This window comes from Porites lutea, chromosome 1 (assembly GCF_958299795.1).
Source record: "Porites lutea chromosome 1, jaPorLute2.1, whole genome shotgun sequence".
NCBI lineage: Eukaryota > Metazoa > Cnidaria > Anthozoa > Scleractinia > Poritidae > Porites > Porites lutea.
The window spans coordinates 519,134-541,377 of record NC_133201.1 but is presented as its reverse complement, the minus strand read 5'-3'; the positions used below and the strand labels follow the sequence as shown (position 1 = coordinate 541,377).

The following is a 22,244-nucleotide window of genomic DNA, read 5'->3' as shown; positions in this document are numbered from 1 at the left end:
ATCACGATGAAAACAAAACTCCCGCTTCCACAATAAGTCGCCAATACGCATACTCAACAGTAGCCACCGCAGACATAACCCCAGGCAGACGTTTATTCATCGCTCCCAGACTCCCAGACCCCTTTGCAATGATCGGTCCGTTTTCAATCACACGTGCGAGGTTTGTAAGAACCAATAGAGTTTTTTGGCTTTTTTTTACAGAATTGTCCGTCTTAATCGAAAATGGGAAGAAACAGATCATCAAATGAAGCCGCACCAAAAGGTCCCGGAAGGAAAGCAAGGAAACAGCCTGCTCCAGAATTACCAGCAGACCTTGGTAAGCTGATGTTTCTGATGTAAACATTTCTGCTATCTTTAACATGGTCAACGATGCCCAGCTGAAATCATACTCGATAAGCTGAATTATACGTTCTGAGTTTTTTTTTCTACTCAATAAGGATATGGAGAAGCCATTTATGCAACATTTAAGCAAGCATGTCTTGAGCAACAAGTTAGGTTAATGATAGCTACTGCTTAGCACCCAATAGCCTATTTCTTAAAATTATGGTAAATTAACATAATATTATACACCTTCAATGAATTGCATTGGATGCGTTGTTTAGCATTAAGCTTATGTTTTTTGGCATTAAAATGTTTAAAAAATATTGGTGTATAAGATTGGCCAGAAGGAGTCCATTATAAAGGGGTATTCATTCTTCAGAATCCATCCCATTTTCCTTTCTTCTTTGCATCTTTAAGAAAACATCCTAACTGGTGAGACAACAGAATAGAGCCCTTCTGTATTGTTCGTTGTTGTAAAATGGTACCATCTTGAAGCAGACGTGAAGTAAAAAGCATACCATGAGCTTATGCCCTTCATGGGAAAATAACTTTTAAAAGTAATTGTGCTTTGTACATTGTTGACTTTGGAATATAAAAATAATAATAATTATTATAATAATGATAATAATAGTAATAATATAATATGCATGTATATACAGCGTGCAAAGAAAGTAATGTCCGATAGCCTGGGGCTAGTGGATTTTGCTATCGGGCTAGTGAATTCTGTTTTTAACTTTCCCGATGGGCAAGTGATATTTTTTGAGCAATTAGAATAACAGAAGAACTGTGACATCAATTCTGCTCGTCGAAAAGATTTTGGGGTAGATGAAATGACATCTGGGCTAGTGAATGCTAGCTTCAGCTTGCCCAAATGGCAAGCTGTAAAAATGAATTTCTTTGTACCCTGATATAGCATGAACTAATTTCGAATACTGGTATTTGGTGGGATGTTAGAACTTCTCCTATGTTTGAGAAACCTCAACAGAGTACTCAGCAAACTTTTTAATGTATTTTAAATTATTTGATAAAGATAAAACACTGTGAATCACTTGAACTAGACCTCAAACAAGCTGACATGGGTGACCATGCACTGATGGTTGAGTTTAACCTTGCCTAAATATAACTATATATACACCCAGTGAAACGGGATCCTCTTGTTCTCATATGCTCTGACATTCTAAAAACATTAAGGGTGGCCAGTAATCCTAATTACATTGTACCTGGATTTTATGTAGGTAGTTCGTAAGATATTTCTATCCAGTACTACCACAGTGAAGTTCATTACATGTTTGTTTCCTTTCACAGTTAAAAATGGTGGAGAGAAAAATCATATACGAAAGGCTAAGAAGAGGTAATTAATCCTTTGTACCTAGGAGTACTAGCTGCGCTGGTAACTCTTTGAACTAGTGTATAAAATTAATGTGTCTACAACTTTTTTTTTCAGAAAATTAAAAGAATCAGTGGATTCAAATGAAGTTGTTTCATTCAGTGATAAGGTAATTTGTGGTTAATCAGACAAAAATTTGTTTGGTGGACTTCAGTTCTTTAGCTTGTTTCTAATTCTTTTGATTTCAGCCTGAGAACAAAAAGATGAAAAAGACAAAGAAATCGCAAAAGTAAGTTTGCTTCTGATGATACATCTGTTTCAAGTATTTGATTCTTAAATGTAATAAGCAGAAGTGGGTCAGTGGCATTATCAATTGCTAGACCAAATAAAAATCCAGGGTATGATATGTTTACATATTTGTATATTGTTTACTCTTAAAGGCATCTTGAGCAGTGTAGTGATGATGAGGACAGAAGTCAAGCTGAGGACATTTTTGGTGAAGATTCAAGTGGTATGATTGTTCTGTTTCAGTACTGATCTACATGCACCAGCATAACATTATAATATATACCACAAAAAAGATTCATTTTTGTCCACGTTAACGTACAGATCCAGACTGTGAGAAGCTGTCTATTAACAGGCCAACTCAGGAAGAAAATTGTCTTGACCAAGCTGTCAGCCTTAGGGCCAGGCCTCTTCCCCAGATCTTCCACTGACAAAAGTTTTAAAAAAATAAAAATAAATAAATCTTCTTCAAGTGCATCCCCCCTGAAGACTAAAATTTACCACAACTTTTTTTGTTAATTTCCTAGATGAAGAAGTGAAGCTGAATTTCAAGTCAATGTAAGGATTGCTCAATTAAAAACTGTTTAATTCTGTTTAAATTTTGTTTTTTAAAGTATAAGTTCCTGTAATCTTAAATAAATATGAATCAAATTTTGATAAAACCCAAAATTTATACTCAGACCTTTCAGTGATGAGAACAAAAGTTGGTTAAAGCTTGCACAGGAGAAAAGTACTGATGATGAGGATGGTGATGATGATGACATGGTAAAGTTGTGGTCAATTTTCTAACTGAATATGAAACTATCTATAGGTTGGTGAACACTTATGTTTCAATTAATTTTTCTCTATCTCATATTTTCTATAGCCAGCTGATGAATTTAACGGTGAAAGTGATGGCAATGAAGAAGATGACAGCGATGATGACAGCGATGATGATGTTGATGGTGATGATGATGATGAGGAGGAGGTATTATCCCCATGGTGCACTCATGTCTGACTCTGATCAAAATGAAAATATTACGTTAAATTTATATTGAAATCTTTGTTTCAGATGCTTCCCATTGAGAAGAAATCCAAAAAGCTGGACAAAAAGAAGGCCAGAGACAAGTTAGTTTTGTTCAGATAGTGGATATAATGCAATTTGGTAATATTAAAACATTTAACGTACAGACTTAAAATTTTTAACACATGTACTAATAATATAACTATTATTGGTGTTTCTAAAGTCAGATTTTTTTTTCATTCCTGTAAATTACATTATGGGTCCATAAGTTTTACAATATTGTAATGGTTGTAAACTTGTTTTTCCTTTGCCAGGGCTTTAGCAGAAGAAGAGTTAAAAACTAACATTTCTGAAACAGAAGTGTTTGTGCTTCCAAGTGGTCAAGAAATTGAGAAAGAAGGTACATTTAGAGTATACTCTTTATTACAATATTATGTGCAACATTTAATAAGGAAAGTTTGAAAAGAGCAACAAGCACAAAGCCCCAGCTGTAAGATACATGAATTGTGTTTGTACAGACCATAATCTGATAGTATGAACAATAAAGGGAAAGAGCCTTGTCCACTTAACAGAGGTTACTAATTATGTGGGTATATTCATTTTTTTACTATCTTGTACTGTTATTAATTTGTGATGCAGGAGTGTCTGGTCCATATCATAGAGGTTTCCTTACAAGTAACTGCTTAGGTAGAGGTTCAACTTTGTTATGTAACCCTTATAAATAATATAACAAATATAGGTAAAAGAAAGGGACTCGTCACTTTTATTTGCAAATATTTTGTGGTCTACATGGACCCAGGCAAAAATGGAGTCTTTGGTCGCAGGTGTAACCCACCACCTGTACACAGCAGTAACTTTTTCAAGCTTCCTTGAAACAACTACACCCTAAGTTGTCATGATTCCTCCACAGCAAATGAGCATGCTGATTTAGCGTTGATCAATCAGAGAATCAGAGACAACCTACAGGCCCTCAGTAACTTCAACAATGCTCGCGAGGAGGGAAGGTAATATAAACAAATCATGAGGCATCTTTTTTAGGTAGTGTCATCGATCTCAAATCAATGCAGTCATAATACTCACTTTGACAAGAGGGAAATTGTCGTATTTGATGATGACGCATTATTGGTGACTTAAGATTTTCAGTCTTTTTAAATAACTTATAGAAGTTGTTTGTTCAGAAGTTTGACTAGTCGTTGTTCTTACACAAATTTACTGAGGTTAGGGTCACCATCTGTCAGCAATTTTGATTCAAGAATGAAATATCATTAACCTTTTAAGCCCTGAGAGTGATCAGTGTCAAATTTCTCCTCGTAATATCACTGCTTTATAAAACACAGTGGTCATGAGAATTGAGGACATGATCACACAAGCTAATTGATACTTCGACAAATTCTCCCCACTAGTTCTATTGAAAATGACTGGGATAACAAATGAGAATTTGAATTTTGATATTAGGGTTTAAAGGGTTAGTACACATGTACTCTTTGTTTAATTGCAGGTCCAGACAGGAATACATTGAACTGCTTCTCAATGACCTTTGTACATATTATAGTTATGGAAAATTTCTTATGGAAAAATTTGTGGAGCTATTTCCCTTGAATGAGGTAAAACAGCAAGAGAGACTGAGCAAAAATGAAATTAAAATTATTTACAAAGACAAATTACTTTATACGAAATTTTTTTAGTTTTAATATTCATAATTCAAATAATTAAGTAAAATCTGTTTTTTCAACAATTATTATTGTGTATCTTTCTAGATAACTGTAATCACGTCTTATGATTTCTTATAGCTTCTAGAATTTCTTGAGGCAAATGAAGTGCAAAGACCAGTAACAATAAGAACAAACACTTTAAAGACAAGAAGAAGAGATCTTGCCCAGGTACACCATCAATATTTATTTTTGACTTTTTCATTTTTTTAAAAAAAGGAAGACTGTAATTATAATAATGCAGTGCTTCTCTCATTTAACAATGGCTTAATAAACCTATGAATTTGCTGCTTCATTGTTTCCCACTTTCTACAGGCTCTCATCAACCGTGGAGTCAACTTAGATCCAATTGGCAAATGGTCCAAAGTTGGACTGGTTGTGTATGACTCTTCAGTGCCTATTGGTAAGCTTTGTACACTATCTGTGGTGATGTATTAAAAATTTGTGTTCAGGTTATATGTCCAATGACTGACAAATTACAAATTAAACTGATGTACCGGTACATCTAGTGACATTTACATTAGAACATCAGGGTCTGAGTGTTCATCACCCTAATTCAAACAAAGTGATCTAATGGATGTCATGTATTATTTAATGACAGCATTTTCATTTAATTTTCTAAATTTGCTAATAGATACTTATAATGCCTTCAAATTATTATTGGTAGTTATTTCATTGTATTTTCACAAAACAATTTTATAATTTATGTCTGAAAAACCCAAAAACTGCCTGCAGTTTTTATTATTTATGTATGTGACAACTTCAAATTACCATATAAATTCAAAACAGAACAGTTTTAAAATCATTTTGGTAAAGAAAGTAGGTTCAAATGGTTTTCAAAGACATATATTAACCTTTGTTCCTGATTTTAGGAGCAACCCCAGAATACTTAGCTGGACACTACATGTTACAGGGGGCTTCCTCCATGCTGCCTGTGATGGCCTTAGCACCTCAGGAGAAAGAACGCATTCTGGACATGTGTGCAGCTCCTGGAGGAAAAACAACCTACATTGGTAAGTATATAATCAGATGTGTTGATTGGAACTTGCTCTTGGTTTGTAGTTGTTAGTATTAATAGTGGATAGAGGATTATGAAATTTTCACCCCTTTCATCATTAAATTTTAGGTCACTACAGTGCCTACACCTGTACTATTGACATGTACATGTACACCTGAGACGTGCTTTCTGTTTTTGTTGCATAACTCACAACCTTTCTATTGTCTTTTACCACCATATGACTGCAAAATTTGTTTACAACTTTGCTGTTTTCAATTCCGAAACATGTTAAGTTACAGTTGTTTTAACATTGCCTTTCTGTAGCTTCACTCCTGAAGAACACCGGTTTGGTGGTAGCTAATGATGCCAAAAGGGAGAGAACAAAAGCTTTGGTGGCCAATATCCACAGATTAGGTGAGTTGATGAGAATTGAAAACTCTCTTTTCTCCCCAATGATAGAACAGACCCATTAAGTACAGTGAAACCTGATTACTGGGCCCATTGACCCATTATGGTGACATTGGGGAGCTTAAGCAATGACAACAGGGATAGCAACAAGAAAAGCAAGAGGTTTAGATTAGCAAAACAACAGAGCTCTCTGCACGTGCATCATGCTTTTTTGTACATTTCTTTGACCTTGTTGCAGGATTATGCTGTAAAAGTGCCTAATTTCTTGTTTTGTTGAGTATGGTAACAGTAGAAAACAACTTCCTATTATTTTCCTGAACTTTGATACAGTCCTGTAGAATTCAACTCCAAAAAAGTTTTCCAAAATTTGAGAAATTAAACAAGATGCAATAAAAGTAAAAAATGTCATAAAGTTTAAAGTAGGGAGCATTCATTTTTTTGTGACATTTTTGTAGCCGTTGTTGCTTAAGCTCCCTATTATCAGTACCTTTCTCACTTCATAACTTATTGAACTTGATATGATATACTTAAACTATGGTGTTCTATTTTCTCTCATTTTTAAAGGAATAAGCAACACTTTGGTCTGCAATTATGATGGTAGAGCATTCCCCAAGGTATTTGCTTAATATGTCTACCAGCATTCCATTGTTGTTCTTACATTATGTACTTTCAAAGTTCTATCATCTTCCAGTCAGGTTCTCAGAGACATCTGTTGTATAGGTTACACTCACCCTGGTAGTCAGTGCCTTAATGACTCATAGTTTATATAACTTTTTCGGTGATCTTTATGTTAAAGGTGATGGCAGGTTTTGATCGTGTTCTGCTTGATGCTCCATGTAGTGGCACAGGAGTCATATCAAAAGATCAGTCTGTCAAAATCAACAAGGTATTATTATAACAATATCTCACCCTTCTCTTTACGACAGTTTTAGATATTACTATTGTACTGATTTGCATTCAATTGCATACATGGAACAGATTTTTCTTTCCTATTTTTATATAGTCTTAATAACAGCTGCCTAGCTAACATGAGTCAGATGTTGGCTAATGCATTGAGGCAAAACCCACCAACCGTTAGTGAGATTCATGATGCACCATTCACTGTCAACCATAGTGCTACCCATACTAAGTCCCATTTAATAAATCAATATCATCACCTGATGAAGACGACCAGCAGTAGGTGGTTGAAATGTCACGATCAATAGCAAGGTGAACACTACTATCAGGAGACATATTGTTAAAAAATTTTTTGCTGTTTAATTTTAATGTCACTTCAGTTCCCAAGTAATGTGTGTTTTTTTACCACCTTTCCCCTCTTTAATTTGCTTGCTTAATTGTTTTGCTTACGTATTGCAGACAGAAAAAGATATCCAGCGATGTTCTCATATCCAAAAAGAACTTTTATTAGCAGCAATTGATGCTACAGATGCTAAGTCATCCACTGGTGGTTATATTGTATATTCTACCTGCTCAGTTCTTGTAAGCCATTTATCTTTTGTTTTGTTTTATACTGTGTAAAATATGATGCAAGTCATTAGCAATAGTTGTAGTGTAGTTGTTATATTAATTTTAAGTGAAAGACTGAAAATTGAAATAATATTATTCAAGGCTTATTAATTGGATGGCACCTTGAGGCTCTTGCACTTTTCGCAGGAGCCTCATCAACAGAAATGGTACAGTAATATATACACACTGCACACAAGAGGTTCATAATCCACGGACTGGTGAACAGAACCAAGCTACTGGTCCTTCCTGGTAAAAGAGCTGTAGCATCAACAAACACTCACAGCTAATGGGCACTTTAATAACTGGCACATTAATGTTACTCTGTTTGTTGATATTCAACAGGTAGAAGAAAATGAATGGGTAATTGACTATGCCCTCAGTAAAAGACATGTCAAGCTTGTAGCAACTGGGCTCGACTTTGGTAAAGAAGGATTCACCAAGTAAGGAAAAATAATAAAATATGCAACATTCTGGCACTAGTAAAGCTAATTATTATTATATAATATTATTGGAAAATAGGTTAGTCTTTCAACAAAAATATTAAATTATCTTGTTAGTCTCATTATACTCATTACAACAACGATTATTCAATTAATTGAAAGGAAACGATCTTTCAGTGATACTGCTGAGCCCTATGTGGCCATTCTTTTCCTCATTTCTATAAACTTAACAGTAACTTAAAACAAATTAATTCTTGGTTATTTCCTGAGAAATAAAAAGGAACTAACAAAGGGATAATTTATACAGGTCAGGTATTTCTCTGCTCTGTCATCTTTTCATCTACTAAGAGTGGGATAATTTTTTCAGTTGTTTTTCTGCTCAATCATCCATTCATTTGTTTATTATTCTTATGATAAAATTACTTTTTTCAGGTTTAGAGGGAGACATTTTCATCCTTCTCTTAAACTGACAAGGAGATTTTTTGCTCACACTCACAATATGGATGGCTTCTTTGTTGCCAAGTTGAAAAAATACTCCAACAAAATTGCGACTGAAGGTAGGAATCTGGACATACTTCCTGGTTATCAAAACAACAGGGCACAAAATATAGCAGTCTTCTACAAATGCCATAACATTTACATATGTACTTTATGGGTTTTTTAAAAAAGTGACTTAACTCTTGCTAGAATAACAGTAGGTTATCAGTTGCACACTGCTGCCAACTTCACCTTCATTTTCTCATGGATGGTCTCTTTTATTGTCTCCCTACATCAATTACCCTGCTTTGACACCAGTGTTTCAAAAGTTCCATCCCTTATAATGTATCAATATATGAAAGTAAAATAAATGTATTAAAGAGCTGAGATATTAAATAAAACATGTTAACAATTTTTTATTCGTATTAAATATTGCCCTGTCTCATGATATTTTCTCTGTTTACTTTTGCAGAGACCACTGGTCAAAAAGAAAATGTGAATGAAACTTCTGAACCAAAACAAGACACAGAAAATAGCAACAGCAAACAAACTACCAAAGAAAAGAAAAAGAAAAAGAAATTCAGGGTTCCTAAAACAAAGAAAGGATTTAGAAAAAATGCTGATAAAAGAAAACCAAAGACAAGCTGAAACAGAATATGTTGCCAGATAAAATTGGGCTTGACAGCCAGCAGCTGTTCTTTCCAGCCATTGGTATCTCAGTGCATCCGCAAAACTCCCATGGAACAATCAAAATACCCACAGCCTTCCGGTGATTCTCACTGCTCACTTGATTTACCTCCCTTGTGTAGTTATCCCCCCTTAAAAAATGCTTTTTTTCTTGGTGTTGCAGACAGGTGCAATCACCTAATGATGTGATGCTAAAGATTGAAAAGGGGCAAAACAATACCCAAACCACAACACAAAAGCAAACCAACAATGGTTTCCACAACACCAAGAAACAGGGGAATGAAGTTCATCTACACCATGCTCTACAAAGATCCCATTAATGAATGCACACTGGCTATAGGCACATAGCGATTTAGCCTCTCCAAATTGGTGAACACTCAGTAATAGTACACTTCATAAGAGTTCTTTTCAACATTTTATTGAAAAAATAATAAATGACAAGAATAAAATAATATTGTTACTATATACAAAAATATTGCAAAAGTATGTATAACCTGAAATAAGGCTCAATTTTCATTTCACTTGGTAAATAAAAATATGTACAACAACTGCTAAAATTGGGCCTGATCTCAGGTTCTCAAACTCATTAATAATTCATTAAGAAAATACAAAGGAAATTAATGTTTAATGAGTGTTTGGAAATCGGATGAAACACTGCTTAGTATTTGCATCCTTAATTTCTCCTTCAAAAATGATTTTGTTTGAGAAGAAATATCAAACATTCGACACAGTGTTTCATCACCAGATGAAACACCTCGAAGTTCGTCAAAAATACTCCGCTGCGCGTCGTATTTTCAACTCTCTTCTCGGTGTTTCATCTGGTGATGAAACACTGCATGTCATGTTTGATATATTACTTAAAGTATGTACATTGGTATTGGTTTAAAGGTCTGTTTTGGCAAGTGAGTTTATTTTATATGACCAAGGTGATGTTGTGTGTAAATAAAGTCTTACAAGTTAAGTACCTACAAAGTTAATTTGCAACATGGCAGTGTGATACATTCTTGATTTTTTGACAATCCTGTTCTTTGCATTTGTAACCCATTTTGGGTTGTGTTCTGACAATGAAATAATGTTTTTTTGACTTTGAAGACAAGAAGTTTACAGAGTGTCCATAGGAAAATTTCATCCATATAGTTCAACATGTAAAAAGATTATATAAGTAATAATTAATTTATTAATGTGCATGTTGTGACCAGAAGGGTGTCATTGTAAAATGCAGGTTTGTAATCTCCTTTTTTTAGGTTTTAACATGTTATATATGTACATCAACACTACACTGCACCGTGGCAACAAAAAGACAAGTTATTTAATAAAAGTAGGAGTTTAAAATGACAGTTGTAACTAGATTTGAGAAATCTTATAGAAGTGTATGCAGATTTAGTGATTGATTGAATCATGACTGAAATATGATGAGAATTACTATTCAATTTACTGGCTGGACTGTCACTAAGATTTTGAAGTTGGTGGGAGGGAGGAGGTTGGAAAAATTAACTGGAGATTTGGATTAGGGTTAGTTTGACATTTTCCTGTTCTGTTTTCCACCAAACAAGTCAGTGCTCACGTAACTAATACAATATATATTACATGTACCCTCAAGTACTTAAGACATCTCTCTAAATGGCCACTGCAGTTAACTTGGAAAGTTTTTAAGTGAGATCCCTTTGAAAAGAGACATTTTTGACCTTGCCTAAAAATACCTAGCATAGAGGACATCAACCTCTAGCAGCTGTGGAAAAATGTCAGGTTTAGATGTAAATTCAGGAGTCAGTGGCACATAAAGTCAATGGAAGTTAACTATTTATCTATCCTGCTAGCTGAATTGCACCAGCCTTTTGGAAGTTCTCACTTAACACAGCTTGTTGAACATTCTGCAATCTTGACTCCTGCTGCTGGTGCTCTACATCTTCCTCATCTTCACCACTGCATGTAAGAATACACAGTCTATATACAAGGAGGCTTAAAGCAATGGCATTCTTACAAGTAAAGAAAATGTGCATCTCACTGTACACTTGGTACTTTATGATAAGCAGTAGTCGTAGAATGAGAAATGGACCATCCTGCATAAAGATACCAGTCAGGATTCCAAATATATCTCCATGAAGCAACATTTCTCGACGAGAAATCTCCTTCACCTCCCCACGAGCAGTAGTAATTGGGTTGATCTTCTTCTCTTTAACTCCTTTAAACCCTTTTCCACGCATCATATTCATCTCTGTCTGTCTCCTTTTCATTTGTAATCTCTGAATGTATCTCTCTTTGAGGTCTTCTTGTTTCCCATACTTATGCAGACTAATCTTACGATTTATTACATCATCAGGGTTCACCTGGAAGGAAAAAAACAATGCTCTTAACATTATACCTTCCTTCTTTGCAGTAACATTGAGAGTTATAAATCCAATCATTTGGTAACAAAAAGATTAATTATGACAGAAGAGAGCTGCTGCTACAGGTCAAATGTTTTGATCCTGGGTCCCCTGCTTGCCAGTTTGACCCCTTGACTGCTGCACCATGTTTGCAAACACGTGCATCACAAGCAAAAACATCACATTTGAAGCATTTTTGCAAAAAATCCTGCCAGTAAATGCCATTTAAATATGGTCGAGGGGCGTCAAACATGAATGCACAGAGACCTAGGTCTTTCCAGGAAAAGAGTTCCTAATCCTACACCAATCTTTCTCTATCAAAATTCTAGCATTTTTCATATTTATTTTTTACTTTCACTATTTGCAACACCACATTTGGGTCTAAGAAAAACTAACAAAAGTATGATACCCACCTTGTTGTTTGTGATGCGTATTTGGTTGTTTTTTCCAGTGGTAGCTGTTGTGACAAGACAGAACTGCAGCAAGCTCCAGGTATACACACCTAATACAGCATGGTTTACTTGCTGATCTGTGCTCACAGCTTGTTCATCTAGAACTTCAAATAGCTCTAAGGTGTCGGCTGCTGTACCAACATAGCCCAACAAAAGTGCAGACAGCTGGTCACGGGTTATCTCTCCTCTGGGTAACAGCCATCGGCCTATGATCATACCAATAATCAAACCCAACTCACACACCTGTCTTGCCAAAGTCTGTGTGCTTATATTTCCAAAACACTGAAAGTAAATTTAAAAAAAGAAAAAAGTTATTTCCGAAAACAAGACACTTCAAAAGGAACAGGTTGGAAAAAAAAAAAGTACAGTATATGTAGGCAGCTGGTTTGAGTAAATATAGCAACTGTATTGAAAATGTGGCACAAAGAGAGATGACAATGCTTGACGGTCAGCAAAATTTGAAGAATCTTTCTTCATTCACTTCTGTTGAGGGGAAAAAGCAACCGACCCTTTTTGCTGCCCATTAGTGTTAATTGAGGTGAAAGTAGGTAAAAAGTCTGCATACAAGCCAAGTGCCTCATCAGGTCAGAGTTTAACCCAGTTTCTGTAGTTCTAAGCAACTAAGAATATTAATGTTATATTCCTCCCTTGGACAGGATAACAGACCATTGCAGGGTTAGCCTGTTCCAGGCTCGGAGATAGTGGTGGAAAGTCGTTCAGAAAAAAGAAATGCGAAAAACGTGAAGATCCCCCTGCCACCGCCCCCTTTCCCAAGTCGTGCGAGTCTTATTTTCGCTTTGCTCATTTTAATACGTTCCCACTATACTATCTGAGAGCCTGGCACAGGCTATTGCAGGGTTACCACCAGCATTAAATTCGGGGTTCCCTTTTACATAACTGGGTACAGCAACGCACTGTGAGAGAGTAAGGCCTGTTTCTGTTCCTATTGACATGCTACTGCCGTGCTTAGCTGGCTCGACAGTAGCTCGACTGCAGCATGACACTAGCACAACTTGGTTTCAGACGTTGAATTTAATTCACACAATGACAGTCAAATGGAACGGCTGTTGCCAAGAACAAAACACAAAAATAAAGAAACAGTTTAGCAAACTTTAAAATATTTTCTAATGTATTTATAATTTAGGAATTGAGTTCGGCACGGCGGTAGCACGACATTTGAAACCAAGTCGAGCTACTGCCGTGTAGCATGGCAAGGCTTGCCATGCTACACAGCAGTAGCACGACTTGGTTTCCAATGTCGCGCTACTGTAGTGCTAAAGTCGAATTTAATTCGATCTATTGAGTTCAGCACAGCAGTAGCACGACATTTTAAATGGGCCTAAAGTGTCTTGCCCAAGAACACAACATTACGAACCTGACCAGTAGCGGATCCAGGGGTGGCCTGGGGCACCTGCCCCCCCCCCCCCCCCTCCCCTTATTATTAGACCAAAGTGAGGCCTGAAGGGCTGAAAAAAAATTTTTGGAGACCAGAGAAACCCTGACCTCTGGAGCGATCCCCCAGGCCAGCGCACCTCCCACTGCTTATTAAGCAATGAAGCAATAACTTAATGTTCAAGTTTATTATGAAAACTACCTACCCCAGGGATAGGACTCTTGGGAGTTGAGGATGTGTCATTTCGTCCATTGGCTGCTTGAATACGTTCATTTAGAAATTCTAATTCTGCAACCCAGATAATTGGAATCATTGTGGACATGTAGAAAAAACAGCTGGGCCAGAAACTGGAAAAAAAAGAACAATCAAAGTGACATTGATATAACAAACTACATGCATTACATGAGAAGGGACTATTAACTACCCATAGAACTTTTTTGAGGCCACTGAACTATAATTTCTACTCAAATATCAACATATAATTTCTCGAGTAGGAATCCCGAGACAACATTTATTTTAGTAGGGGACTATCTAAAGGAGGGTACAGGGGAACACTGTTCAGGTTGCCAAAGCATGCAAGCAAAGCATGTCATGTCAATTTATTGCAGACGACTGTAATAACACCGCGGTCAGCCGCCATTATTCTTCCACGCAGACTTCAGACTGTAGGCATGTACAAGAAAAAAAATGATAACACAACGTTACTTACTATTTATATTCTTGTCCTTTTCGAGCGAGAAGCGTATACATCATCTCGAAAAACAACAGCACAACGCCAGCAATGGTTACCCAGTACATGGGGTTCTTGAAACAGTGAGCAAGAAGCCATACAGACATGAATCCGTGAATAAAGAACATTACTCGAGTTATCACGGCGTAAAAGATCGGTCGAAACTTCCACAACTTCGTCCATATTCCTTCCTTCTTCGTCAATTCTTCCTCCATCTTTGATTCTTGTTTCTTTTCCACGTACATTCCTTACTCACATTCCTTTGTTTAATGGTTTCCCGGCGACAGCTCACTTGCTAACTCGCTGACGTTCTTTCACTGAGCCGTGACCGTGGACACTACATTTGCCATATACAAAGGCCAAAAAGAACACACAGCGGTTTTATGGATTGTTCAGTGTTCTCGTGTATGATTTCTCAATTTCTTACTAGCTAGTTGGTAAATTTAATTTAATAATGGGTAAAAAGAACAGTCAAGGATTAGGAAAAAGTATCATAAAACAAAGAACAAAGAGCAGTGGAAATATTAAGCATGCCAACAACTGGGTAAGTCATAGAGTCACGATTTTAGAGTCCACCTCATGGCCTTATTAAGCTCAGCTTATATTCCGTCTATGGGAAATGAAAAATTATGGTTCGTAAAATCGAGACTTCAAAGATCGAACGAGTAAGCCAAATTTAATGAGCTATAGTTCGTTTGGTTTTATCCTAAAATGAGGTTATCTGAGGAACATACTTCCAAGTACTTACAAAGAATGATCATGACAAAGCTTAAAAATTACGAAATGTTTTTGATTATCAAAGTTGACGTCATTCTGTTTTAGCTGCATTGCAGTGAGTTGGATAACGGTCCAGGACCCAGTGTTCAATCCATAACAGAACAAACTGATTTGGATGATTTTTTAGCAACAGCTGAATTGGCTGGCACAGAGTTTGCAGCAGGTAAGAGTTATTTGTACTCTTGTACTCCGGCCCCCGTTATTGGGGGGCGGGGGGGGAAGGGGGGATGGATTTTTTGGTGGGACTGTGTGTCTGCAATTTTGGTGCGCTACACTCTCTACACTGAAGCCTCAATATAATAAAGGGCCAAGGGAGTGGAATATTTTGTTCGATCTAATGAGGTTTCGTTAAATCATATATTTTGTTATTGCTGGGGTTAAAGAAAAGGTTCTTTTATACTGAGGGCTTTGTTATTGTACATGCAACATATTGCGTTGTTCCGTAAGGCGTAAGAATAGATCAAGCTTCAGAAATTCAACAGACCTTTTATATTCTGCCAACAAAATACACAAAAGCATGTGACCGCCAGTGCAAGAGTGTGATGCAAGTGCATGTGCAGGGTGCAAAGAAAGTCTGTTTTACAGCCTGCCATTCGGGAAAGCTGTAGCTAGCATGTACTAGCCCACAAGTAATTTCAACTAGCCCCAAAACCCTTTTTGATTAACAGGATTGATTACAAACCTTCTGTTACTTGAATTTCCCCAAAAAACACCACTTGTCCATCGGGCAAGTTAAGAACAGACATCTCTAGCCGATAGCAAAATCCACTAGCCCCAGGCTATTGGACACAACTTTCTTTGCACGCTAATGTGGTATGATGTCATACACCACAGTTATATCGAGGTTCTACTGTACTAAGTACAAAGAATCCTGACCCTATCCCAGACTGACTTGATATAAATCAGGGACTCCAGTCTTCATACTTGTACAGCTGATTAAATAAGTGATGCGTTATTCTTGATTAAAACTCTTTGATTTTTTATCCCTTCCTCGACTTATCTGCTTGAAAACCCAACTTGAACCCTTCACAGGAGTGCATATTTATATAGCTCATACTCATAAATCTATACCACTGATGTTTCTCTACATATAACTGGTATCATAACTTTGCTTGCAGAAAAACTTAACACAACAATAATAACTGAGAGGCACAATGACGGGCTTGTGAGTAGGGAAACAGCTGCAGCAATCAAGCAAGCTCAGCAAGAGAATCAACATTTCCTTAGGATTCCTCGCAGGTTTGTTTCTATTACTGACCTTTTTTAAGAAAACAATATTAAACATTTCATAATAATATTTATCTTGCAATCGTTCAAACCTTGAGACAGTCATTGATTGAACTGTATGAAAGGTTGTAATTTCTTTATATTTCTCTACTTGCAGACCTGAATGGGATAAGGACATGACTGCGGAGGAGTTAGATCAACAAGAAAGGGAAAGTTTTCTTGACTGGAGAAGGCAACTTGCAGAGTAAGAGCTTTGGTGATTGTGTTCATGTAGAAGTCTGAAGCTCTTGGCCATGTTGCCCAAATGTTATGGTTTATATTAAAATTAATTACTTTACTTATTATTTTTAGGTTGCAAGAAAAAGAACATATCATTCTTACACCATTTGAACGTAATCTTGATTTTTGGAGACAGCTTTGGAGAGTGATAGAGCGAAGGTGCAATAATTAAAAGATGTCTGATTTACTTGTTTATCCTTAGCTTCCAACTGAATTTGTCCATTTGCATGACACTGTGGTTTGTTTAATTTCTTTTAGTGATGTAATTGTCCAGATTGTGGATGCAAGAAACCCCCTCTTGTATAGGTGTGAAGATCTGGTACGAATGAAACTAACTTTCAATGTTTATTTTTCCGAAAATTTTGCTAGAACACATAGCATAGAATAATTGTTTACTCCTGTCTAACCACATTTTTGTTGGTTTGTTAAGGTTAACATGCCTCAAAATGAGCAAAGATTTTTTAACACTTCCATTTTTTTTAATTTGATATCAATTTTTGAGAATAAAGTTGTTTTTCATTACCTCTCACTCGTGTTTCAGCTTTATCCCTCATTTAATTTTCTGTAACATCAAGGATACAACTGAACCAAAACACTACACATTTTAAATCAGTAAACTTTATCATAATGGCATGTATTTAAATTATGTACTCATTATCTTTCCACTGTTATTATTTTGATAGGAAAACTATGTAATTGAAGTTGATCCAAACAAGTGCAATCTTTTACTCATAAACAAAGCTGATTTTTTGTCTCCAGAACAAAGGTGATAATAAAATTCTTCTTAACTTCTCTTTATGTTACCTGTATATGATTTTATCACTTAATTATTTATATATTGTTTGTAGATGTTCATGGGCAAGATATTTCAAAAGTATTGGGTTACCGGTAGCTTTCTGGTCTGCACAGCAAGAAAATGATCGATTGATGAAGGTAGGAGAATGATGGGTGTAATAAAATATTTAAGGATGTAACTGAAAACTGTGACCAAAAGTGCTTTAATTCCCTCCAGTATTCTCAATGTTTTTTGATCTGCCAGTTTTCACCAAAAGAACAAGGATAAAACTACACATGAGCAGAATTGATGTGCAGCAAAACAGCTGTAGATGGTATTATACATGAGTAGACCATCACTTTTAGCCAGCTATGTGTGGGTCATGTGATAGGCTCTCTTCCAATAAACATGAAAAAACAAAGTCAGATTGTCAGTGGTTTTTTCTTTCATCACTTGAGGTTGTTCAGTTCCTTTCCTGTTTTCCAACAAGAAATACTAAAGACCCTTCCACAGTTTTTTACAACTTTTGACATGGCCTAGTAGGCAAAACTCAGAATTAATGCCCTAAAATTACTTGTGATTTTCAGGCACTCTTTTCCGTTGTTTTTATTGCTTTTTGCTAGCTCACAGTCATTTTCAAAAGGTAAAAAAGGTGTGGAAGATTCTATTTCCAAGGAAGAAATAACCTTTTATTAATATAGACTTGTATTCTCAGTTAAGAGCAGCAGATGGTGATAAAATCCTTGAAGAGAAAGAGAAAGAAGAAGAAGAAAGAGAAGAAGAAGCAGAAAGTGATCTCCAGAAAACATCACTGTGGTCAAGACTTGCTGAAATGTCTGTTGAGAATGAGGAGAAACTTTTACATTTAAATGAAGAGGAACAAGGGTCACTTGAGAATCATAACATACATGATGAGACAACAAAAGGTTCAGTAGACTTACAGTCACATGGTTTTAAATGTACTGAAAATCTGTCTACTGGATGTAGTGATGGTGCACGGGGTTCTGACTCTTGTGAACAGGACACTGGAAGTGACACATGTATTAAAGAAAATGAACAATCTAAAGACACAAGGACAAAATGTGACATTTTATCTTCAACTGTTAAAGACGTTTCTCCTCCCTCAGAAAACATTTGTATTGAGGCTGTTGGAAATGAAGAAAAGTCACAAGTTAGTGATTCAGAAGATGAATCACAGGATTCTGGACCTGGCAACTCAGATAACATTGATGAGAAAAATGCGACAGGGCAACTATTGACAAGGGATGAGTTACTTGCAGTGTTTAAAATGCTTCACATGAGTAAATTAGAGGAGTCAGGTCAACATACACAGACTACAGTTCTTACCACTGTTGGGTTGGTAAGTACTTTGCAATCAACTAAAATAATAATTTTTTATCATTGTAATTTTCCTGCCATGGTTTGTATTGTACCAGGCTGAATCAGTAGGACAAGATCATATGTTCTTTGTCTTTGTATGATATCTTGTTTTGTGAATGTTGAATGACCAAAAATACTATTCAAGAGAAAAGAAAAGAAAGAAATCAAAGAAATCATTTTTCTGTTCAATTTTAATGTTATTTGACAGTCAGTAGCCATGGTGTTACAAGGTGCAACAAACAACAGGTTACCTTTAACAAAAATGTTTTTACTTACCATGGCAAAACATCTCAAGGCACACCTACTTTAACAATTCAATCTCATCCAAGGTTAAAATTGTTAGTCCAGTTGCTTGAAAGTAGCATTTTTGTTACTAATAAGCTTATTTTTTGAACTGGGATGCCTTCAGGTTGGGTATCCAAATGTTGGGAAAAGTTCATCAATCAACACACTTTTGAATGACAAGAAAGTTCCTGTATCAGCTACTCCAGGACGAACAAAACACTTTCAGGTGCGTGATACTTTTGAAATGAATAAGGATGATGAAAGTAAGAATGATGTGCACGCTTGTCTCCCATCTTCTTGTGCCCGTGTTAATTTCATGCACTGCAGGCTACACAGGCTATCAAGGGATCAACTGGTCAAGACAAGTACATGGACCAGCCAAAATTTTGTTATATGTTATAACATAATAACTTACTGTACATTGTGTAAGGCTGTGAACCAACAAGTCATGAGGATAACATAACAGAAGTCTGGGCTTACAAATTTCACAGAAGTGTAAAGCTGCTTCCATGAAACACTACATTCCTCCTTCTTCGTACCTCCCTCAAAATATGTTGCCTCATCCTGCCACTACTGAGTTTAGAGTTTGTAATTTAAATTTTGAGTGCATGTTGTTCTATTAAGGAAGTGATTATGTTTTATTTCAGACTCTGTATGTTAATGATGAGGTCCTCCTGTGTGACTGCCCAGGCCTGGTTTTTCCTTCATTTGTCTCTACAAAAGCAGACATGATCCTGAATGGCATTTTACCAATCGACCAGATGAGAGATCATATTCCTCCAGTTTCTCTTATATCTTTTTCGTCTTGAAACTATATTGTCAAAAGTGAATATCTTCCATTGGCTTGTCACTCGTCCTGCTGTGCAAGCACATGTCTTCCATTTCTTGTGTGAAGCAAAGCAAATAAGAAATACCTACGGAGGCTCTTTTGCGTCACATGACCTGAAAAGGCATGCCTAGTTATTCTTTTGTCTAATTTACTGTAGGAGCTGACTCAGAGGAGATGTCATGCCTCAGCACTTGTAACTTAGTTTTCTTTTCCTTTGCTGGCGTTTTGTCCGTTGAAACTGTTAGAGCGTTGAGGCATTATAATTTGAAAGTTATCAATCGGAGGCACCCAACGACAATTTTCGGAAAAATATCTGTTCGGAAGACGATTTGAGATCTAGAATTTTCGGAACATTTGTTGTAAAATTTCTTGCTTGCCTGCCTCTCCTAGGATTTTCGAACATCTTAAAAATGGTATAATTGCATTTTTTTTAACGGATTTTTACCCTAAAAAGGTCACCTAGAATTTTCGGGAGCCTTTTTTCTGGCTGAAATTTTCGACAAGGTAAGTTTTGATCCCTATAATTTTCGGATCACTAGACTTTCAGCTAGGAAATCCGAACAGATGAAAAATTTTTAGGGGATAAAAATATGCCTTTATCTACCGTTTAAATACGAAAATACGTTTAACAATGCTATGTTTAAGTGCTTTTGAACTATATTCTCGTTGGGTGCCCCTGATCAATGTTGTAACAGTTCTTAGCTAGGACATTAATTCTTTTAAGAAAGTATCTACTTCCTTAACTATATTCACCTCTGTCAAAGAATTCCTCGCGCTGTACTTGAAGTGGTTTATGGTATAACTATTCCGCCACCACAAGAAGAAGATGACAGCAACAGGGCACCATTTGCAGACGAACTACTCTCGGCATACGGGCGTAAGTCAGTTGTTTGTATTACTATGGAACAGGAAGCTTGAAAGTTAAAAAAACAATACGTTACTTCGAAATTTTGGTTCAGCTGCAGTTCAGTTTCAGTTTGAACTTCTATAATTGAGCAACATTTCTGGTTTGGACTGCAGTTCTATTTTCAAAACTGAGGTTGTTTGTTTGGTCGTACTGACCCAGCGTTCTCCGTCTTGAATCCAGGCACAAAACGGTATATGGCTATTTTAGGGCATCTTTATGTCTTTTTTATATTCAGATTTGTTAAATACTGAAATCTTCCTGACTCTTAAGTTGTTATTTCTGTTAAACTATCTTTACTCTTATATTTACGTTCCGGGTGATTGTGTTTATAGATGTCAGAGGTTTCATGACTTCACACGGAATCCCTGACGGCTCCAGATCGGCTCGCTATATTCTTAAAGATTACGTCAAGGTGAACAATTTAACTGTCAGCTTTGCTAGCCAAGATTTGTATGCAAGCAGTGCCAATAAATCCATGCATTTGCTCTTTATAGGAGATTTTTTTCACATTGACATACATTTACGGTTCTCAGTCACCCTCAAGATTCCGATCGAAATACTGTTTTTATGTTTTTGCAGGGAAAATTGTTGTACTGCATTGCGCCTCCTGGAGAAGACGAAAAACAATTTGAACAAATGGGATACAAAGTACAGAAACCTATCGACGCTGAAGGCAAAGAAACCAACAAAAAAGATAAAGTTCATAGACAGGTGACACATTCTATACAACATTGTTGGCTTCGCCGGCATCAGCAGAATTTGTACTATTTTAGCCCTCGTTGAACAAATTCAAGCGATCAGAAATCGTCTTTTTTTTATTTAGTTATTGAAACTACTTTAACTTAACAATGAAAAAAAGATTACTCAGCCATCTGCTTCAATAACCATCTTTCGTTCTTTTTTTTTTTTTTAGATGAATGATGTTGACAAGGATTTCTTCAAACAGGTATTTCCATTTTTATAAAGCCTTGTTTCGTTATTACCTTCGATGTATAGAGCTGTTTTGTCATTTAAGATCTGTTCAAACATAAAGTAATCGCATGAAGTTTTATTGTTCGCAAAAGCTATCTTTTATCTTTTCTTTTAAGGAACACGTTCGCTGCTTCTCTCGTGGTGTTACGCTTGGACCCAGGCCGCTCGGGGGAGCGATCTCTGGACAAGACGGCGCTATGCCGTACAAGCCTTGGAAGAAACATTGCAACAAAAATAAGAGGGAAAAACTCCGACGGCTGGCCAAGAAGTAGAATCAAGATAATCATAAACAAGGATTGCTCCGCGCAATTAATTGTGAATAAAATTCATTATTCTCTGGCTGCCCTTTGTTGTCTTGTTTAATAATGACAACTCGCCGATTACATACACGTACATGTAGGAAATAACACTTAGTAGACTTCTTCCATCCGTTGCCGTGATTGGTTCTTGACAGTCTAAATCATTAACGATTTTGTTCTTTTTAATTTTCGATTCTGCAGGTGGTACGAACAGACTCGTTCCTTAAAGTAATTAAATTGAACAACCTCTAATATTAAAGTGAAGGTAAACATGGTATTCGGTAGCTCTTAGGCAAAGCAATTTAGGCTTCTACGAACATAGCGGAGCTTTAGTCTGTGAAGGCCGCAAACATGAACACAACAACGAACGGATCAAGCCTCTGCTTCACGCTTATTAATAATCCTGCAGCGGC

The 22,244-nt window shown here is 36.3% G+C and overlaps 3 protein-coding genes across 4 annotated transcripts; 2 read left to right on the top strand and 1 right to left on the bottom strand.

Moving 5' to 3' along the window:
• Positions 1-146: 146 nt before the first annotated feature.
• On the top strand, positions 147-9,633 carry LOC140941205 (28S rRNA (cytosine-C(5))-methyltransferase-like). Of its 2 annotated transcripts, none has more exons than XM_073390194.1 (22): positions 147-316; positions 1,627-1,672; positions 1,766-1,817; positions 1,897-1,937; positions 2,089-2,159; positions 2,461-2,491; positions 2,614-2,698; positions 2,799-2,894; positions 2,985-3,040; positions 3,251-3,336; positions 3,847-3,940; positions 4,435-4,540; positions 4,727-4,816; positions 4,961-5,048; positions 5,518-5,658; positions 5,967-6,056; positions 6,615-6,664; positions 6,847-6,936; positions 7,407-7,529; positions 7,899-7,996; positions 8,429-8,553; positions 8,946-9,633. In XM_073390194.1, exons 1-22 carry the CDS (start codon positions 223-225, stop codon positions 9,119-9,121), a joined length of 1,929 nt encoding a protein of 642 aa, XP_073246295.1. In that variant the 5' UTR covers positions 147-222; the 3' UTR covers positions 9,122-9,633. The 2 variants fall into 2 exon arrangements, with proteins under 2 accessions (XP_073246295.1, XP_073246286.1); XM_073390185.1 differs by having other exon boundaries at positions 2,799-2,900.
• Positions 9,557-14,427, bottom strand: LOC140941222 (transmembrane protein 26-like). Its single transcript, XM_073390204.1, has 4 exons — positions 14,081-14,427; positions 13,577-13,718; positions 11,940-12,260; positions 9,557-11,487 (listed from the first exon to the last, which is right to left on the bottom strand). The coding sequence occupies exons 1-4, from the start codon at positions 14,344-14,346 to the stop codon at positions 10,966-10,968; spliced, it is 1,251 nt and encodes a 416-aa protein (XP_073246305.1). The 5' UTR covers positions 14,347-14,427; the 3' UTR covers positions 9,557-10,965.
• A 40-nt stretch (positions 14,428-14,467) lies between these two features.
• LOC140941195 (large subunit GTPase 1 homolog) lies at positions 14,468-21,873 on the top strand. Its single transcript, XM_073390174.1, has 16 exons — positions 14,468-14,645; positions 14,924-15,041; positions 15,997-16,117; positions 16,263-16,349; positions 16,457-16,543; positions 16,643-16,703; positions 17,068-17,150; positions 17,233-17,317; positions 17,875-18,519; positions 18,949-19,050; positions 19,472-19,615; positions 20,407-20,530; positions 20,893-20,972; positions 21,140-21,271; positions 21,474-21,506; positions 21,649-21,873. Exons 1-16 carry the CDS (start codon positions 14,556-14,558, stop codon positions 21,802-21,804), a joined length of 2,148 nt encoding a protein of 715 aa, XP_073246275.1. The 5' UTR covers positions 14,468-14,555; the 3' UTR covers positions 21,805-21,873.
• The last annotated feature ends 371 nt before the right edge of the window (positions 21,874-22,244 follow it).